Here is a 17,323-nt window from a genome sequence, read left to right as displayed (position 1 = left end):
TGGCCTGCAGTTCACACCCTGCAGTCAGGGAAATGGGGTCAGTGCTTTCAAAGGGTGAATGGTGAAGTCGGTGGTTCTCAGACTGTGGGACGTTTCATCTGTGGTACGTGGAGCACCCCCTGGTGGTACACCAGAAGAATGTGGTAATTCTTTACTGTGATTATTTTTTTATTTTTTTTGCTCCACCATTGTGATACTTCCCTGCTTTGGTTTGTCTGGTACTTTGATACTTGGTCCAAAACCTTAAGAACCGCTCTTGCCATAAAGGCCAAATTCCTTTACATATTTTACCAAAACTAAGTTGTCTGAAATTTGGTTCATTAGGCTGTTTTATCAAGTGACAAAATCTTTGATCAGCTATGTTTGGTTTTGAATAAGTACACTATCGTTTACCTGCCTACATGTGCAGGTGGTCCCTCAAAACATTTGCAATCTGTGTGAGTTTCATGTCCACTGCTAAATAAAAATGACTGTTAGAATGAAGTTGGAACTTTTGAGAACAGCCAAAACATTAGACATTAGGTTTTCGATTTCATATTCCACAAAAATTCTTAATTTTAAGTTGTTATATATTTTTGTTTTATTTAACAATGTTGTCAGTGTAGTTACCTTGTACTGCCTTTCACAAGGCAGCACTGATCTAAGATGTCTTTGTATAACAGTTTGGGGTCTTTTGAGATTTTGGTCTTTACAGATAGTGAGCCATGTTTTTTTGGGGGGGGTGGGCAGCAGTCAGCAGTAGCTGAGCACCCGTGTGGCCATCAGCAGCTGGAGCACACAGTCCACAAAGAAGGGGTCAGCGTCTCGCACGCGGCCATGCCCGGGTGCCCCCATGCAGTCACGCAGCATGTGCAGGAAGGTGGCATGGAACTCGCTGCCCCCGTCCAGGGCTGTCGAGAAGCTCTCACTCTGCTCCCTCATACGCAGCCGCCAGGTCCTCTCCGCATTAAGCAGGTACAGGGACCAGGCCTTCTCTGGCACAGGCCCCGCCTCCAGATGCTCACAAGCCTGGGGGGGTACAGGATGTGAAACAATGGTTCCATTTACAAATATGGGAAAGTATTTCAAAACCTGCATTTTTACATTCCATTAATGGCAAAGCAACAAAGGTGTAATCTGTGTATACAGGGGCGTGGGAACCAGAGGGATGTGGAGGACAGGGAGATGTGTCATCCCCAATAGTTAATTTGGCTGCATTCATCCCCCCAATAAATAGACCATTGTATTTAAGTTATGCCCCCCACCAATATCGAACTATGCCCCTGGTGCTGACTACCCCGGCCATTTCTGCGGGGGGTAACCCTTGTTGCGAAACACGTTAACTCCAGCAAGCAGCTTGCTGCTTCCCGTTTAGGACACTCGGGTCGCTCTTCTGCAGAGGACTCTTCTCCCCGTTTCCGTGCCGACCTGCACCACCAGCTGCTCCCGCCCGCAGTGCGAGTTCCAGCGGCTCCAGCTGAAGGCCACGGCGCAGGAGAGCAGCGCCATCTGCTCGTAGGCTGCCTGCTCGATCAGCGGCTCCTGTGTACACAGGAGGAGTACGATGAGTTGTGTCAGCAGTCATACCACCAGCAGTTCAGTCTAGGTCCACCTGAAGCTAAGCAGGTTTGGCCCTGGCCAGTACCTAGTTGGGAGACCAACTAGGAAAGATTGGTTGATGCTGGAAGAGGTGTTGGTGTGACCAACAGGGAAGCCCATCCTGTGGTCAGTGTGGATCCCAATGCTTCAGTGCAGTGATGGGGACACTGTGGCCGACAGGGGAGCCCATCCTGTGGTCAGTGTGGATCCCAGTGCAGTGATGGGGACACTGTACTGTAAAAACGGTGCCGTCCTTCGGATGAGACATAAAACCGAGATCCAGACTCTCTGAGGTCATAAAAGATCCCTGGGCATCTTTCAGAAGGCTAGGGGTGGTACCCTGAGATCCAGGCTAAAACTGCCCACTCTGGCCCTAACAAATCCGGCCTCCTAAATCATCCCCTATATCTAACTGGTGAATTCAGTCCTGCCCCTTCACCACCTTAGCTACTGCGTGGTGAGCAGAATGGCTTCTATAAAGTGCTATATAAATACATCATTCATTCTGTGAATAATGGAGACCTCCTCTCAGGCCTTCCTGTCTACTGTGGTACTGGGAGACATGCAGGCCATCATTCTCTTTAAGAGCTTTCTGCTAATTCATTCAGATAATTACAATTTAAACATAATGTGTTGCAGTGGAGACAGGAAGGTCTCCAGACCTGCATAAATCAATAGAATAGGGGAGTGATACTTTACTGATCCCCATGATAAAATTGTCTTCTTGCCTACCCCATCTTGCTCTCCGAGACAGATACACAGGTAAGGGCCAGCTGGCATGCAGAGCCTCAGCAGGAACTGGGGATTAAGGGCCTTGCTCAACTGTATCTGCCAGAACCAGGATTTGAACTGGCAACCTTCCCATCACAGTCACAGAGTTCCAACCTGCTGAGCCACACTGTGCCCCTCCCCCCATCTGTGTTTTGTGACATTCCTCAGCGACTCCCACCTTTGCGTTGATGCTGACGTACTTCCCCGAGTGCTCGCTCACAAAAACATTGACCCCCGCTCTCCTCATGGCCTTCTGCAGCGCTGATGGGCTCATCCACCTCCCCAGCACGTGCGGCAGCTCGTACTCCGTGGCTGAGCTCAGCATGCAGCGGTGCCCCTGCTGGGCCCCAAAGTCATTACAGGCTCTGTGTCGTCCCACCGAAGACAAAGGAACGTGTGAAGGGCTGATTGCTTGCCTTGACCGTGAAGTGGACCTCAGTGACCGCAGCTGTGACCACCAGAACCGCAGCGTTCAGGCCCAGCGGTCGCAGCTCCCAGCTCTGGAATGGCATGTTGATGTGCATGTCCTGCAGGAGAGCAAATGGGTAGAACGAGTCCATCTGGAAGGAGATCTTCTTCAAGGACGCGTCATACGTGATGATGCCGATGCTCTCTCTTGTCCACTGGCAAGCTGTAGGAGTTTGGCAGGGCGGCACAGATATTCATATCTACCCCAAAAATCAGAACCTGGGTGCCTTCAGTGTTTACAAGCAGAGTAAGGCTCACCTACAGCGTCCCAGCGGGCAACCTGGGGGTCCTGCAGGAACACTACAGAGATCGGGACGGTGACTGTGACCCCTACAGGCGGGGAGACTAAAGCACCCCCCTCATCCAGCGGTCTAGATGCGGAACTGTGCAGCTGTGATTCGTCCACAGGGTAAGGGAATCTCTGCAGGCCCGTATCTGAAAGCTGGTCGGTGTAGTGGGATGAGAAACAGTCATTTCTGGTCACTTGATCCCATTCTTTTCTCTTTTTTTTTTTAGATAGGATTAAATTAGATTAAACAATATTGCCATTGTGCTGAGTACATGTACAGAGCCAATGGAATGTAGTTTGCACCTCACTAGGTACGAAATAAAAAAAAATAAATATATATATATACACACGAAAACAATAAATTATACATATAGATACGGTTCCTTCTTCTCTTATGGACCCATCTCTGATCAGTTCACTCTCACCATTTGGTGGTCAGAAAAGGTATTGCAGGCTTCGTGATGGTTGTTCTGCTGTACCTTACTGGTGAGGGCAAAGGATGTTCCTCTTGGTAATGCTTGAAGGGGAAATCCTCCATCACCTACTTACCTCTCTCATATCCCAGCCATTGACCAGCTGGGACTGGGGTGGTATCCGGAATGCATCGAAGTAGAAGACCCCGCCCAGGGGCGTGTACTGATGCAAGTCGACCACCTCGGTCTCCACCAGCGTCACCGGAGCCTCCGGGGGGGAATAGGAATCTCTTTCACCTGCCACCAAATACAATGCTGGCGCTCAGGGATGAACTTTTGGGCATGATTTATAGTGATTTATATGACTTATAGTGATACCATTTCAGTTGGGAGTGTTTTTGTATCACAGAACAGCCACCATAAGGAATGCCCAAGTGGAAACCAAAGAACCTAGAGACCAAAAATCCAAGATGTCACAGGGGTTCTCCGCCTACCTGCAATCGCAGTATCCTCCTGCAGACTGTCTCTCCTGCCCTCCCCCCAACGCTGCTCCTCCGGCTCCTTATCATGTCTTGCATTCTTTTCCTCCTTCTCAGAGGCCACACTTGCAAAGCTCTACCACACAGATGCAAACCTAATTCAGTTCATGCCAAAACGCAACAATGGCGACCTGATTCTGAACAAGACTATTGTTCATTTCAATAGCAGTTGACCACATTGGTTGGCCAACACTCCCTTCATTATTCATCAATGATTAAGGGTGTTTCTCATTATGAATACTTGACCGTACTTGTGTTGTCATGTATCCATTTTGCATCAACTTCCATCGCCGAAGACCAGTTCCAACATTCAAGAACAGAAATACAGAGGATGGTAAAAATCCTTGGATGTTGGTCTTGCTCTGCCCCAAATATCAAGGATACATCGGTTGCATCCTCGCTGAACAAGACCAATCCCTTGATTCATTGTGGCCCAAGTTCATTCTTGGAAGGCAAGTCAGCAAGTCGGATTTTACCAAGAGCGCATGTACGATCTTTGCATTCTTGGTATTGAGAAACACCCTAGGTCACCAATCAGCCAATCACCTACTCCCAGTGTGCACATGCCCAGTGCACCTCACCTTCCTGGTCTCAGATCTGACAGAGTCTTCATCCTTGTGGTCTAGGCTCTCCTCTGCGTTTCCCTGCTGTTCTGTGTCTTCATCCCCCACTTCTCCTGTTGAGGGATGAGACTCCTCTGACTTGATGGAGCCCTGGCTAATGCGATGCGCCCCAGCGCTCAGGCATGACAGGTGGTCAAATCGTGTATGCAGGATCCGCACGGCCACGTCGCTCACGGCCAATTGCTTGGGCAACTCGAACCCGAAGCCTGCCTCGTGAAAATGGTATCCTTTAAACCTAATTGAAAAATATGAATGCCATGGAGAACTGATGAGCTTTACAGCAGACGTGGAAAAAAACAGTCCAATACTTTGTAGACATTCAGAAGGTTTGACTAGTTTTTATTACCAGTATCTGCATTTCAAATGGATACCACCTTTTTCTGTAAAAAAAAAATTTTAATCGTGTTTTTTAAAAGCATCTTCCAATGGCAGGGAAGGCAAACCTCATGATGCACACATTTCACCTTCCTCACTGCCTGTTTTTTGTTTAATGTGCACCTTAGAAATGCACAAGAGCTAGTGTGAAATCTTTTTAACAGTACATAATTTCTTTCCCTGCATCTCTGAAAAATCAGCTAGGCTGATCATTGCCTCGTCTTTAATAATTTCATGACTGAGGCATGCTGTGCACCTTTCTGTCAGTGCTGTTGGGGGTGGGGGGGGGTTACCTTGGGTTCTTGTTGAGGTTAGCCCAAAGACACAGGGTGGCGTCTGCATCCTGAATGACCGTCTGCATGTTTCCGGTCTCAATGTCCATGTTTGCCCTTGACCACTGCACACAGAGAAGCCAACACCAAGCAATGGTTTGCACCATTATTGAAACACGGCTTGCCATGTATTTCTCATATGTTTACACTATTTCCAGTAAATATATGGCTATACCATCTTCTGTCAAACACATACTTCACTCACAAGATTCACACACTTGAATATGACAAAAAGTATAAAAAAAAAAAACACAAGTTTTCTAAATTAACCTGTTTATAGCCATGCAAACTAATGAATCAAATTCATATCCATCCATTCATCTTTCAACTGCTTATCCTAGTCAAGGTCATGAGGGACTTGAGCCTGTCCCAGCCAGCACAGTGCACACAGCTGAGGTCACCCTGCATGGGATGACAGTCCAATACAGGGGCGCACACACACTGATACCCCAACACGTTGAGGGAAATCTGGACTGCGGACGGAAAGCCACATGACAGAGAGAACATAAAACAGAGATGGAGCTCGAACCCCCAGCTGGGGGAACATGGGAGGCACCAGGTGTGGACTTACAGGGTTTAATCCCTGAATGTTTTGAGTGGAGCCCCAGTCCACTCTTCAACAATCGCCATCAGCCTGTTATGTGTAACAATTTTTGAGCTGAACCGCAGCTGCCCTCTGCAGGGCTGGGCCATTCCACAATGCATTCATCAATTCCAGTCCAAATCAGGAAATGGACCTCGAGGGATTGGGGAAAAATAAGAAACTACGGGGAACAGAATTGGAACTGAATTCGAATTTAAGGGAGATTTAGATTCCAGCTCCAGTTCACTTTCCTGATTTGGATTGGAACTGAGGAATGAATTCTGGAATGGCCCCAACCCTGGTCCTCTGACCCCCCACATCCCCCCCGTATGAGCCACCACTCCACTACATATAATATATAAAGCTAAAGCTGCCTCGCGTTTTCCAGGGAGGGTGACGTTTTCCCTTTTCCCCAGGGAACTGGAGCTGCTCCATCCGCTTCCTCTCCCGGGCCTCACCTTCAGGATCTCCTCTGTGGCCTGGTTGCGCTTGGAGTGGATGAGTTCTTGCAGGGACAGAATTGTCTCCTGGTGCCTGTGTGTGTCGCTGCTGCTCCCCGCAGTCTGAGGTGTGTCACTCAGCAGGTCCTCCAGCTCCTCAATCAGCTGGGAAGAAAATTGGGGGGGGGAGGATCATGAGGTGGTAGTGGTGGTAATGGGTGTGCTGTCAGATTGTCTGGAAAAACCCAATGAGAGATAATCACACAGAGAATGGAGTCAAAACACGCAGTGACTGACAGCTCACTGCAATGCCCCCGGGGATTTCTAAGCCTCTTTTGATCCAATACTTCATTTAGTTTTCAACTCAAACTATCTTTAGATTGGATTAGATGAGATTAGATTGTAAGTAAATTTTATTTATAAAGCACATTTCAAGAACACTTCATGTTCACCAAAGTGCTGCACAATTCATACCATCAAAATAAATAGATAAAAATAATAATAATAAAAAAACATGTTAAGAGATAAAACACCCCAAAGGGAAATCATTTACACTCCAGAGTAACTATGTGAATTGCCTTTATCAGCAATTAAGGCGATAGATAGATAGATAGATAGATAGATAGATAGATAGATAGATAGATAGATAGATAGATAGATAATCGTGATTGATTGCCTGATTGACTGATTGATTCATTCATTCATTCCAGATTACTTTATCAATCCTCAGAGGGAAAACCTTTATCATGTGTTAAGGGTACTGACCCGCTGAGCCAGGGAGCAGTTCTCCAGCACAGGGCCAATCTGGACCTCTGTATCCTCGCGCCAGAGGCTGATGAAACTGTTGATCTCCTGCGGTATCGACGGGTCCGGAGTACCATCACACCGCATGTAGCGCTCCCACTGAGGGATAGGGCAGAGTCGCATCAAACAGTCGTTGCGATATGTGCAACTGTAGTTTGTTTTTACTCATTTTCATTTGGCAGGATTCACATCAGCAGGTGAGCAGGCACAGCTTCTGGCCTACCTTCGTTTTTGCGCTGGCCTCGTCTTTCCATCGTGCCACTGCGTTCTGCATTTCATCCAGCAGGTGTCGCAATTCGCTCAGCTCATCCTCTCTGCGCTCTCGGTCCTATTCAGAAGATCACAACTTTCATCTACCTGCTGGCAGTTACTGATTACATTTCAATAAAAGTCTGATATGAAGCTTCTTTAATTTACGATTAGAACTGCTAATATTTTGCAGACTTTTTTCAGCTCATACATTCGAAAAATGACATTCCATTGTAAACTGATTTGTCCTGTATAAAAGCACGGTGAGCTGTTGAACTAGACAGCTGCACAAGAATAGGGAAAGCGGCAATACCGCAAATATCTGCGGAAATCCACGGGAATGGGAAAAAGTACAATATTCCGGTGGAACAGCGGGAATGGAGATGACCTTTAAGTTATTTTATGATAATAAAATGCATAGTAATACCACGCTAATATTGATAAAAATTCTTCATATATGCATATTCTTATATTGCTACATTAATTATATTAATTAATTTTTTTTTCTCACCCTGACACCACCTGGGGGCAGTGTCAAGTGAGTGATTTAATAAAAAGATGGACATGGTTAATTTTACATACTGCTGATGTGTTGGTGAACATGGGGTTTTGGTACATTTGGGGACGAGGTGGGGACAGTTTTGGTTCACACGAGGATAGGGTGGGGACGGTTAAGATGTCCGCAGTGACATATGGGATTGACATCATCCCCGTGAGGCTCTCTATGTCCAACGTCCCAAGCAGACCTTCAGTTCGAGTCTCTGATGTTCCTCCTGCTCCTTGCGCTCCTCTTCCTGTCTCTTTAACTCTTGCTGCTCTGCCAGCAGTCGGGCCGCCTCTGAAAAAAAAAAGCACACGATGATCAAGGGACAGGAATCATCGTCACAGTCAGAATGCAAACGCGGTTTTCGGCTAACGCTACCCTCCTCCCTCTGTCTCTGCTCGTCCTCCTCCTTCTGTAACTTCTTCTTTTCAACTTTGCTGAGTTTGTCTCGTTTCTTGTTGGCTGACTGAAAACAAATAAAAAATGGGGCATTAATGGTATTTTGAATAACAATCCCAACTAGTTTAAAGCTCAGTGATAATCCATTGTCCTCACACCAACACATGCACTAGTTTGACTCTGGAATAAAGTGGAATTTTGTAATAGTAATTTTGTAATAATAATAATTTTGTTAGAATTTCTTACCTAAAAGTAAACTCCCTTCAAGTATAAATTGAGACTAATCTCTTTCACTTTTGCTCATTTATGTCTCTTCTGGTAGATGAAATACATGATAGGTCGATATATTATTACATATATCTTACAATAATATGCTAAATTATCTTTTGTCTGTCTTGCAGTGTTTTATTTGTTGTTTCAAGATTATGCCTAGGGAAAAAACTTGCAGACCAGAAGACAGAATTAACTTAGGGAGTAGAAGGTCCTACACTAAAATCCCCTTGAATTGAATTAACTAAGTAAAAAAGGGGTTAACAATGACAACAAAACTCTTGTGAGTGTTAAGAGAGTTAGTAAGAAGGAAGCATGTGCACAAATTACCAAACATTCATTAACGTCTAATAGTCGAGGTTATTTCTTTCATGGCCATTTGTTAGGCTATAATAATATATCACGTAACTATTTTACAACAGAAAATAATTTAATTATTATGTACAGCTCAGCTGTAAAGACCAGTCAGGTCCTCATTTAGTATAGTTTTACAAAATCAGTTATGTACTCACCATTTTGTAAAACTCATAAAACGATATCCAGTGTTAGCGTCCCTGTTACTGTGGAAACTACAAACAACGAGCAGCTGGCAAAACTGGTTTCCTACAAGCGTCGTTACTTTACGACACTTAAAATATATTTACGTTTTATGGCTCTGTCCCATTTTTCTGACTTGGTCCACACTACTATACTTGACGTGCACGTCCATGCGCCTATGGCAAGTATTCAAGGGTGTCCCGTTCTTCAAATAAGCTAAATGCAGTGAGCTTGGTGGACACTTTATCCACACTTTGACAAATACTTCATAGAAGTGGCCTAGGACTATTTAGAGCACAATGCACCGCATCAGTGACGACTAATGTTTACGTCGAACACCAAAAAGTCTGCCGGTTGCATGCCTCCAAAGGAGCTTAAAGTGGCCAGAGTTGTATAACGAATGTTTAAAAATGCCCTGGCTAGACTGAAGGACAACCCCAAACTTAAATGGCAGCATAGTTGTAGCGTGTCTCTTGTTTACCTCTTCAGATAGCAAGTGCGCTCCATTGGTTTCAAGAAATCCTCGCGCACTTGGGCTCACTTGCGCGCTTTGCGTCCCACGTCAAATTACGTCAGCATAGTGCGTAGTATCACAGCGCTATGGAAGAAAGTCACTCATGACCGAAGGACGAGTGTATGAAGGTACAATATTGTAAACAGGTCATGTTTTTCAAATGATAGTAGTATAGCATAAGCGGTGGTTACTTGTTAATGAACTAAAATCCATTTAGTCTGAACTGTACGCAAAACGAAAAATAAGGTAACGTGTCTTGGCTATGCTTTGCGTATGTGATGGCTGTTTATATGTGAAAACCATCACTGCAATCTAAATCAAAATATGATTAAATCTGTTATCATCTTAAGCTACGTAACGTGGATGACCGTTCTGATATGGCTGATCGTACTTGAATCAGGGCGTTTAAGTGTGGTCGTTCGTGAATAAATCATTTGGCTGCACATAACCCCTGATTTAAATGGCTGTTCTGTCATTTTCTGCGGATATACTGTCTGAACATTACCCTTGTGAAATGTTGTTTTCCTCTTCAAAGGAATAACTGGCTGTTCAGTTTTCTATCACATTGATCTATAACACAAAGTTAACCTGTTTAAGTTTTCTGAAACCAGATAAATTTTTACAATTGAAACAAATGTCGTCTCAGTTTTGGAGCTCTGTTTTATACATGACGATTTTGCGCTTGTTCAAAGCATCTGTCCCATGTTCCCAGTGCAGTGCTCATACTTATAGTAAGCATTAATGAAACATGCTTAGGATACTTACGAACTGTATGTATACAGACACATATATAGCTAAATGAGAAAGTCTATTTCGTGGAACACCCCCAGGACTTCTCGGTTAGCTGGGTTCTAGATACAAGTCATTATTGTCCAGCAGGACTGCTCCTTGACTAAACTCTTCTTGGATAATCATGACTTAACCCAGTTAACTAAGAAATCTTGCTTCTTGGAGCACCCCTCAGCACCAGTTCGTAACAGATCCTTTGAACAAGCGCAAAATCGTCATGTTTAAAACAGAGCTCCAGAACCGAGACATTTGTTTCAGTTGTAAACATTATTCTGGTTCGTGTCTGTATATACACACAGACTAAATAGATTTACATCTTTAAAATAAAAACTAAAAAACACTGAGAAGTAAAACTAAACTGGATTTCAAATCAAAATAAAAATAATAGGACTTTTTTGGAACTTACCAGATGAAGAAATCCATAAATAAGTCTGCAAATACACAAATCTGGAAATTAATTCATTAATCAATCTGCAAATAAGTCTTTGGCGTGAATTAAAAAAAATCCCCACATTCGCCAACACATCAGTGTATTTAGTCTACATATATATTCTTTTATTCATTCGACATAGATTTAGTTGTTTATTTCTACCAAAAATTATTTACTTATACCCAAGATTTATTTATTAAGTTTTGTTTTGTCCTCCATAGAATCATAAATCAATTTTCATGTGGTGGATATGATCAATAACATAGACGTTGCACATTGGACCACACGTATCACACAGGCTACATCTACAAAATGGGCTGATGGCACTTTGATTGTTGGAGGGGCCTGTCTCGTGGCTGCGGGTGGGGGCCCTTAGCTCTTACGTACTCCATAAACTACACCCAGCAGAAATAACATGTCGTTGCTCTTTCCAACAGCCCCTAATTCCAAGTCTACAAGGCAAAAATGGCCAACCCTCTGAAGAGTGCTGTGGTCAAACTGTACAAAAATGTGAGTCCGAATGACTCTTTTGCATTATCACTAACTTGCTCTCGTCTATAGTGACATTTTAAGTCTTCCTGGAACAAGAGGCATGGGATTTTTTTAAGTTGAATTTATAGTGACTCTTAGGAGAATATACTGTTTAGCTTAAATTTTACTAATTATCCGTCTATCTTCCAATTACTTATCAACCACATGTACAGGAGTTACATGTCTTAATTATAGGAAATATAATTCATAACATAAGGCATTCTTTAATTTTGATAATTTTTACATGCAGGTTCTGTTCAGACTGACAGTGTTTCCCTCTTTTAAAGCTGCTGTATGTGGGACGGGATTATCCCAAAGGCAACGACTACTTCAGAGAACGGCTGAAGGCTGCGTTCATGAAAAATAAGGATGTGACAGACCCAGAAAAGATAAAGCAACTGATTGCACGAGGGGAGTTTGTGATGAAAGAGTTGGAGGCTTTATATTTCCTTAGGAAGTACAGAGCCATGAAGAAGCGCTACTACGACTCTGAGAAGTGAAGGTGCAGAATAAAGAACGCAAGGCTAACAGATGTGTAATTGTAACCATCTACTTCACTTTCATTTGAAAGCATTCGTCAAACTGAAGACCCGCAATGTCGCCATTTGATTGCCTCATGCTTGCCAGGTCAAGGCTGTCTGCGTTGTTGCACTTGAGAAGTTGAAGTACGTCCATGTATACACAAGGGTTTAGCTACTGGAAAGTATTCATATTGTATGAAGTGTTTAAAACAAAAACTCTCCCAAGTTTCCCCCCCCCAAGTTGTACAATGTAAAGCAGGGGTGTCCAATCTTATCCGCAAAGGGCCGGTGTGTATGCGGGTTTTCGCTGCAACTCCCTAATTAGATTACTAATTAGAGGACTGATTGGCTGAAGAGTCCTTACACCTGGGTTTGAACAGCTGACCTACAGGTTATCCCAAAAACCTGCATACACACCGGCCCTTTGCGGATAAGATTGGACACCCCTGATGTAAAGTATTTAACCAGAAAGGGGGCTGTCAGAATAACAGCACTAAATTCCCCAGACAACTTGCTCCAGCTGTCTATTCCGTACCAAAATGGTTATTTCATTTTTGTTTATACAGTATATGTATATAAAAAAATCCTCATTTGCAATAAAAGTTTATAGACAAAATGTTTTTTTATAAAATGTTTATTTCAATACACATAAAAAGGTTCAAGGTAAAGAAAGCTTCAGAGTTCTTTGCTTTCCGGTTTTGTTTTCCAGGATGATTAAAGTTGATTTCTGTGTGGCTTGTTGAGGTCAGTCACTTCCCTCAAATGTAGTTAAATAATCCTGTTAGTGAGGTAGGCACTGGCTTTCCTATTATGTGGGATCCTTAGCTACCAAGTTCTGACACATCCACTCGGCATACAGGACAAGTGGCATTTTCCTATAGGAAGAAAAAAAAAATTCAGCAATGCACAAACCCATAGCTGGCATCAAAAATGCTTCTGATTGGGGTAAAAGATCTGAAAACCCTTCCCATCGTTACCGATATGCCCAGCTCGTAACTATAATTTTCACCGATAAAATAATAGGTCTACCTTTAACCACCGATCGATGCATTGTACATGGTAGTCATGGAGACAGGGAAGAGTCCGTAATTTTTCTCCTTCCGCATATTCTGAGAAACAAATCTGGCACCTGCCCACACAGAAACCATCACAGGAAATCAGCACGACAAATACACTCCCTCGTTAACAGCAAAAAGCCTGTGGAGGCAGAATTAACTCAAGACTCACGTGATCTTCCCTGCACTGTAGGCTGGTTCAAATGTTTTTATGGGCAGCCTCTGGATCTCTATGGTGCTCATGGTCTTCTTGGCAATAACAGCACCCTGGCTCTCCTCAAAAGCCAGAAGAGCCTGGATACAGGAAACAGTGGGCAGGGGCTGGACAATTCATGGTGCTCAAGGTCCGCTAGGAGCAGCACTGGGGTTCTATTCAGAGCCTTTGCTGCACCTCATTGATCTGGACATTTCTCCTAAAGAGTTTATATTGTAGTTTGTGATATACAGGCGCTCCTCTATTTACGAACTTTCAGACATACGAACGAAGAGGACTGCAAGTCCAAATTGTGTTCGTTGGGCTTCTGTTTCCTGTCCGCAACATCAAATTTTGTTCTACGCGCCAGTTCTGCCTAGTATGACCTCTGGCTGCTACTCCCGCCGACCATCAGCGTAGCGTGTATACTCCCAGCATCCACGTTCTTTGTACTTGTGTATACCCTTAAAATTATGTTGAATAACGACTAATGAACATTTCAAGTTACGAACGGTAGTTCGGAACGTATCTCGTTCGTAAGTAGAGGAGTGTCTGTATTACTTTTTCCATCTTGTTATATAGCGTTCATTGTGTCCAATAGTGTTTGTCTATCTATGCAGTTGTAGCATAAGCGATTTCCCTCCTGGGATCAATAAAGTTTTTTTCTGATTCTGATGGTGGCTCAGGGTAGGCTGTATTCGCCGGTCTTGTGAAAGCCAACAGGGTCCTACCTCATAGTTGTCTCCCCGGCTGTCATCAAATAGGTCCGGATGCCTCTGGCGGGACCCACGGGAGCCCCGGAATCTATGCCCACGTCTAGCAGGTCTCGCTGCTAAGACACAGTCACAAGTGCCATTAACCCACATTTCAAGACAGAGTTCAAATTAAGGATAAAGCAGGCATACCTTCTGCCAATTCCAGAAACTCAGATAGTCCTGGATAGGAGTTCACAAATGAGGACAGAGGAGAAGGTATCCAGGCTATCTGACCAGGCCTGTCATACTGCAGAGGGAGATAGACCCTGTTAGACACTGGCCTGTAAGCTTCGCATGAAGAGTAAGTACCAAATTCTACAGGTACTGACCAGGTTGCGGGACGAACGGAAGGAGGCCAGCTCTCGTTCCTCTTCATCAAACTGTGCCTGCAGGAGTTCAAAGGTTATATGCTTCTCAAAGTTCACCGGCCTGGAGATGGCAGGCAGATGCTTACCTGGAGCCTTCGGGCAAAAGCCTCATCCACTTCCTCTTGGGCTGAACGCACCATGGCCTGGAAAATGACATCCTCGTCGTCACTGATGACAATCTCTTCCTGTTCTCCTGATGTTCTGGCCGGCTGCTTCGAACAAGAAGCCCGATCGTCCGCTGCGGAAAAAACAGTCTCATCGTGCTCATCCGGTCAAAGAAAAACTTGTGTAACTTCCTTGCTCTGTGAAGAAATTATTTCCTCCCCTTACCTGGGATCCTGGGCTGTCTCAGTTCGCACACTGAGCTGGAGGGGCCCGGTGAGTGGGACACGATGGTACTCGAGGTCCGCTTGGAGGCCCTGGACCTGGGCCGTGTGGCTGCACTGGGGTGCTGCTCAGAGCCTTTGTTGCACCTCATTGATCTGCACTTCATGTTGGGGGCGAAGTCAGAGGGCTGTTTCTCACCATCGACATCAGCTCTCTGATTGGCTGAGTAACCAAGAGACGCACAAGCCACTACGGAGGATGATGGGGGCGCAATCCTACATTTACGGGACACCGGGGTGCTTGGGGCGACCAGAGATGAGGTAGCAAATCCATGTGCTGTGCTTAAGGGAGCAACTCCCCTCCCACAGCCACCCCCAGCTGAACCCGCAGTAGATCCATCATCTGAGTCAGCTTGTGAATCTGCTGCCATGAAGGACAACCTCCGGCGCTTGGCCCATCGGTATGACGGCGTCACGCTCCGTTCGGAGGGATCCCCTGCACCCTGGAATGACCGAAAGGGTGTCACATAAATTCAGATCAGACACGGGAGCTGATGGCACAGCTGAGCCTCTGTTCACTCATGTCTCTAGGCCACTACTGCATGGGTGGAAAGGCTTGGGTGGCTGGAGCAGCCAAGTCAATGGGGAAGAGCCACACTCACCTGTATGAGATCCTCTGGTGTATCTGCCCCACGTCCAGATCTCCAGGTAGGGAAAGGAAAGAAGAAGAAAAAACACTAATATAACACTTGAATTACTGTCAGACCATCCATACACATACAGTGGCATGAAATAATGTTCCCCTAGAACCACAGTGCAACGTACAGACAGCAAAAGACCAAGGGAGGGTTTTCACAGTGCAAAACACCGGAAAGCACAAAACAGGGGGGTGGACACAATGCTTTATACACATAGTGCAGTTCTGCATTTAAACAATCAACAATACAGCAAGGTAAAGACTGCTATATTATAATATCAACCAGCAATAAACAGCAATGGGAAGATTGTTCATATAACCATAAGCCATTTGACAGCACGAGTGACGGCATTACCTGGGTGTCTCAGGGATGACTGTGGTTGGTGACTGAAAGTCATCACTGGAGCTGAGAAAGAGTAGGTCACTGTCGTTCAGTAGACGAGCCTGGTTCATTTCCGTAGGTTCCTCAGCCTCAAAAAAACTATAGGCCCAGTCCTCCAATCTGAGACTCATCTTTGCCCCTGTACAGGAGTGACCGACCATCAAATATCTACAGTGCCAGTAATAGAGACATCTCTGTGGTTCACAAATGTACGAAAACAACCTAGAGAACATGAATAAATTTACTGGTGCGGGTGTTCTGACCAGTTGAGCTAGCTATCGAAACGTGCTATCGAGCCTTTCGGCGCATGTGCAGTTCCACCGTCTTGGAATTAGGGTTGGGGTTAAGGTAAGGGTTTTAGGGGGTTTTGGGTGGTTAGGGTTAGGGCTAGGGCTATTGATTAGCACTACGGTAGCCTAACTCGACAAAGTAGCTCAACTCGACAGAACACCGGCTTTCATAAGAGCAGGTATTCTGTCATAAAATACTACCTATCGAGAAGTGCTATCGAGCCTTTCTGCGCATGTGCAGTTCCACCGTCTTGGGATTAGGGTTAGGTTTTAGGGGTTAGGGTTAAGGTAAGGGTTTTAGGGGTTTTGGGGGGGGGTTACGGTTAGGGTAAGAGTTAGGGTTAGGATTAGGGCTATCGATTAGCACTGCGGTAGCATTTTTCGACAAGGCAGCATATATCGACAGAACACCGGCTAGTTAAGACTGAAAGCAACACGGGGATATCAATGTTTTGATTACAGCGTCATTAGATCCACTCAAATAAAATCAACGTTTATTATTAGCTTCTTGCATACCCTAAATATTGCGACAATGTACCTCGTTAAAGTAACCAATTACCAGAAGATGGTGCAACAAGCGCAACAGAACTGTAGTTAGCCACCACGCTAAGGTAAACTAAACGGCGACGGAATGCTTGTACCGAAATCCCATAATCTGAGGAATGTTTGAGATAAACATCAAAACAGAGATGTCCCTGGCTTACCATAAACGTCACTTAAATGACTATTAAAGGCCCACCATAACATTCATTCAGTGCCTAAGAAAACTTACAGCCAGACGCTTCCTGCTTCCTCAGCAGAACTGAATGACTTCCTGCGTTTTACTCATACGTCACACCCGCGTGCCGGGGCGCCGCGAAACTGCCTTTCCAACGAAACGTTGTCCCTTCCTGCGCACGCGCATAGACAGTGTCCGCCGCTTCAGTTTTCCAGAACTTTTTAAAAAATTATTATTATTATTTTTTTAATTAATTTATTTTATTTCCAATGCTTAACAAGTACAGGTAATATATTTTATAGAGAGAGTATTAAACAAAACAAGAACAAAACACAGAAAAAACAACATACAGCCGAGTTATTAAAAAGTCAAAGATTATCATCTCAATACCAAATATGAAAGAACATTTCAGCACTACGTCTATACGTCAAATTAAAAACCATCAAATGAGGATACAGTTCTGATTGTTCTTTTTAGATTTTCTGATTAAATTTATATAATTAATTAGGTCCAATTTGTACACAGGGAAAATGGATTAGA

General features: G+C 44.5%; 3 protein-coding genes across 7 annotated transcripts; 1 reads left to right on the top strand and 2 right to left on the bottom strand.

The window, feature by feature from the left end:
• Nucleotides 1-30: 30 nt before the first annotated feature.
• dnai7 (dynein axonemal intermediate chain 7) lies at nucleotides 31-9,684 on the bottom strand. Of its 3 annotated transcripts, XM_023816713.2 has the most exons (15): nucleotides 9,190-9,684; nucleotides 8,387-8,474; nucleotides 8,211-8,302; nucleotides 7,439-7,543; nucleotides 7,177-7,314; nucleotides 6,430-6,576; nucleotides 5,350-5,453; nucleotides 4,640-4,916; nucleotides 4,014-4,134; nucleotides 3,656-3,816; nucleotides 3,076-3,259; nucleotides 2,766-2,980; nucleotides 2,528-2,686; nucleotides 1,408-1,521; nucleotides 31-1,008 (listed from the first exon to the last, which is right to left on the bottom strand). In XM_023816713.2, the coding sequence occupies exons 1-15, from the start codon at nucleotides 9,190-9,192 to the stop codon at nucleotides 733-735; spliced, it is 2,184 nt and encodes a 727-aa protein (XP_023672481.2). In that variant the 5' UTR covers nucleotides 9,193-9,684; the 3' UTR covers nucleotides 31-732. The 3 variants fall into 3 exon arrangements, with proteins under 3 accessions (XP_023672481.2, XP_023672483.2, XP_023672482.2); XM_023816714.2 differs by lacking the exons at nucleotides 31-1,008; nucleotides 1,408-1,521 and adding an exon at nucleotides 1,651-2,406; XM_023816715.2 differs by lacking the exons at nucleotides 2,528-2,686; nucleotides 2,766-2,980; nucleotides 3,076-3,259.
• A 72-nt stretch (nucleotides 9,685-9,756) lies between these two features.
• LOC111846504 (electron transfer flavoprotein regulatory factor 1) lies at nucleotides 9,757-12,023 on the top strand. Its single transcript, XM_023816721.2, has 3 exons — nucleotides 9,757-9,856; nucleotides 11,385-11,457; nucleotides 11,766-12,023. The coding sequence occupies exons 2-3, from the start codon at nucleotides 11,413-11,415 to the stop codon at nucleotides 11,976-11,978; spliced, it is 258 nt and encodes an 85-aa protein (XP_023672489.1). The 5' UTR covers nucleotides 9,757-9,856; nucleotides 11,385-11,412; the 3' UTR covers nucleotides 11,979-12,023.
• Nucleotides 12,024-12,610: 587 nt separating this feature from the next.
• Nucleotides 12,611-16,927, bottom strand: LOC111846501 (uncharacterized). Of its 3 annotated transcripts, none has more exons than XM_023816717.2 (11): nucleotides 16,770-16,863; nucleotides 15,749-15,914; nucleotides 15,359-15,398; nucleotides 14,701-15,199; nucleotides 14,457-14,608; nucleotides 14,332-14,388; nucleotides 14,153-14,249; nucleotides 13,979-14,076; nucleotides 13,227-13,348; nucleotides 13,029-13,128; nucleotides 12,611-12,874 (listed from the first exon to the last, which is right to left on the bottom strand). In XM_023816717.2, the coding sequence occupies exons 1-11, from the start codon at nucleotides 16,810-16,812 to the stop codon at nucleotides 12,821-12,823; spliced, it is 1,428 nt and encodes a 475-aa protein (XP_023672485.2). In that variant the 5' UTR covers nucleotides 16,813-16,863; the 3' UTR covers nucleotides 12,611-12,820. The 3 variants fall into 3 exon arrangements, with proteins under 3 accessions (XP_023672485.2, XP_023672486.2, XP_023672484.2); XM_023816718.2 differs by having other exon boundaries at nucleotides 12,612-12,874; nucleotides 13,979-14,079; nucleotides 16,838-16,927; XM_023816716.2 differs by having other exon boundaries at nucleotides 12,612-12,874; nucleotides 13,979-14,079.
• Between the last annotated feature and the right edge of the window lie 396 nt (nucleotides 16,928-17,323).

The sequence above is a fragment of the Paramormyrops kingsleyae genome, chromosome 1, assembly GCF_048594095.1.
Source record: "Paramormyrops kingsleyae isolate MSU_618 chromosome 1, PKINGS_0.4, whole genome shotgun sequence".
Lineage (NCBI taxonomy): Eukaryota > Metazoa > Chordata > Actinopteri > Osteoglossiformes > Mormyridae > Paramormyrops > Paramormyrops kingsleyae.
The sequence above is the reverse complement of the archived record's forward strand: the minus strand, read 5'-3'. Positions and strand labels throughout refer to the sequence as shown.

Excerpts from the sequence above, each read along its gene's own strand:
- dnai7 (XM_023816713.2), bottom strand. Across the intron at positions 4,917-5,349 it reads AACCTCAACAAGAACCCAAG|GTTTAAAGGATACCATTTTC; the intron begins GTAACCCCCCCC and ends TTTTTCAATTAG. Across the intron at positions 1,522-2,527 it reads ACGTCAGCATCAACGCAAAG|GAGCCGCTGATCGAGCAGGC; the intron begins GTGGGAGTCGCT and ends CTGTGTACACAG.
- LOC111846504 (XM_023816721.2), top strand. The coding sequence starts at position 11,413 with ATGGCCAACCCTCTGAAGAGTGCTGTGGTCAAACTGTACAAAAAT. Across the intron at positions 11,458-11,765 it reads TGGTCAAACTGTACAAAAAT|CTGCTGTATGTGGGACGGGA; the intron begins GTGAGTCCGAAT and ends CCTCTTTTAAAG.
- LOC111846501 (XM_023816716.2), bottom strand. The coding sequence starts at position 16,812 with ATGTTATGGTGGGCCTTTAATAGTCATTTAAGTGACGTTTATG. Across the intron at positions 14,609-14,700 it reads GAGACAGCCCAGGATCCCAG|CGGACGATCGGGCTTCTTGT; the intron begins GTAAGGGGAGGA and ends TTTTTTCCGCAG. Across the intron at positions 13,349-13,978 it reads GCCGGGGAGACAACTATGAG|GCTCTTCTGGCTTTTGAGGA; the intron begins GTAGGACCCTGT and ends TCCTGTATCCAG.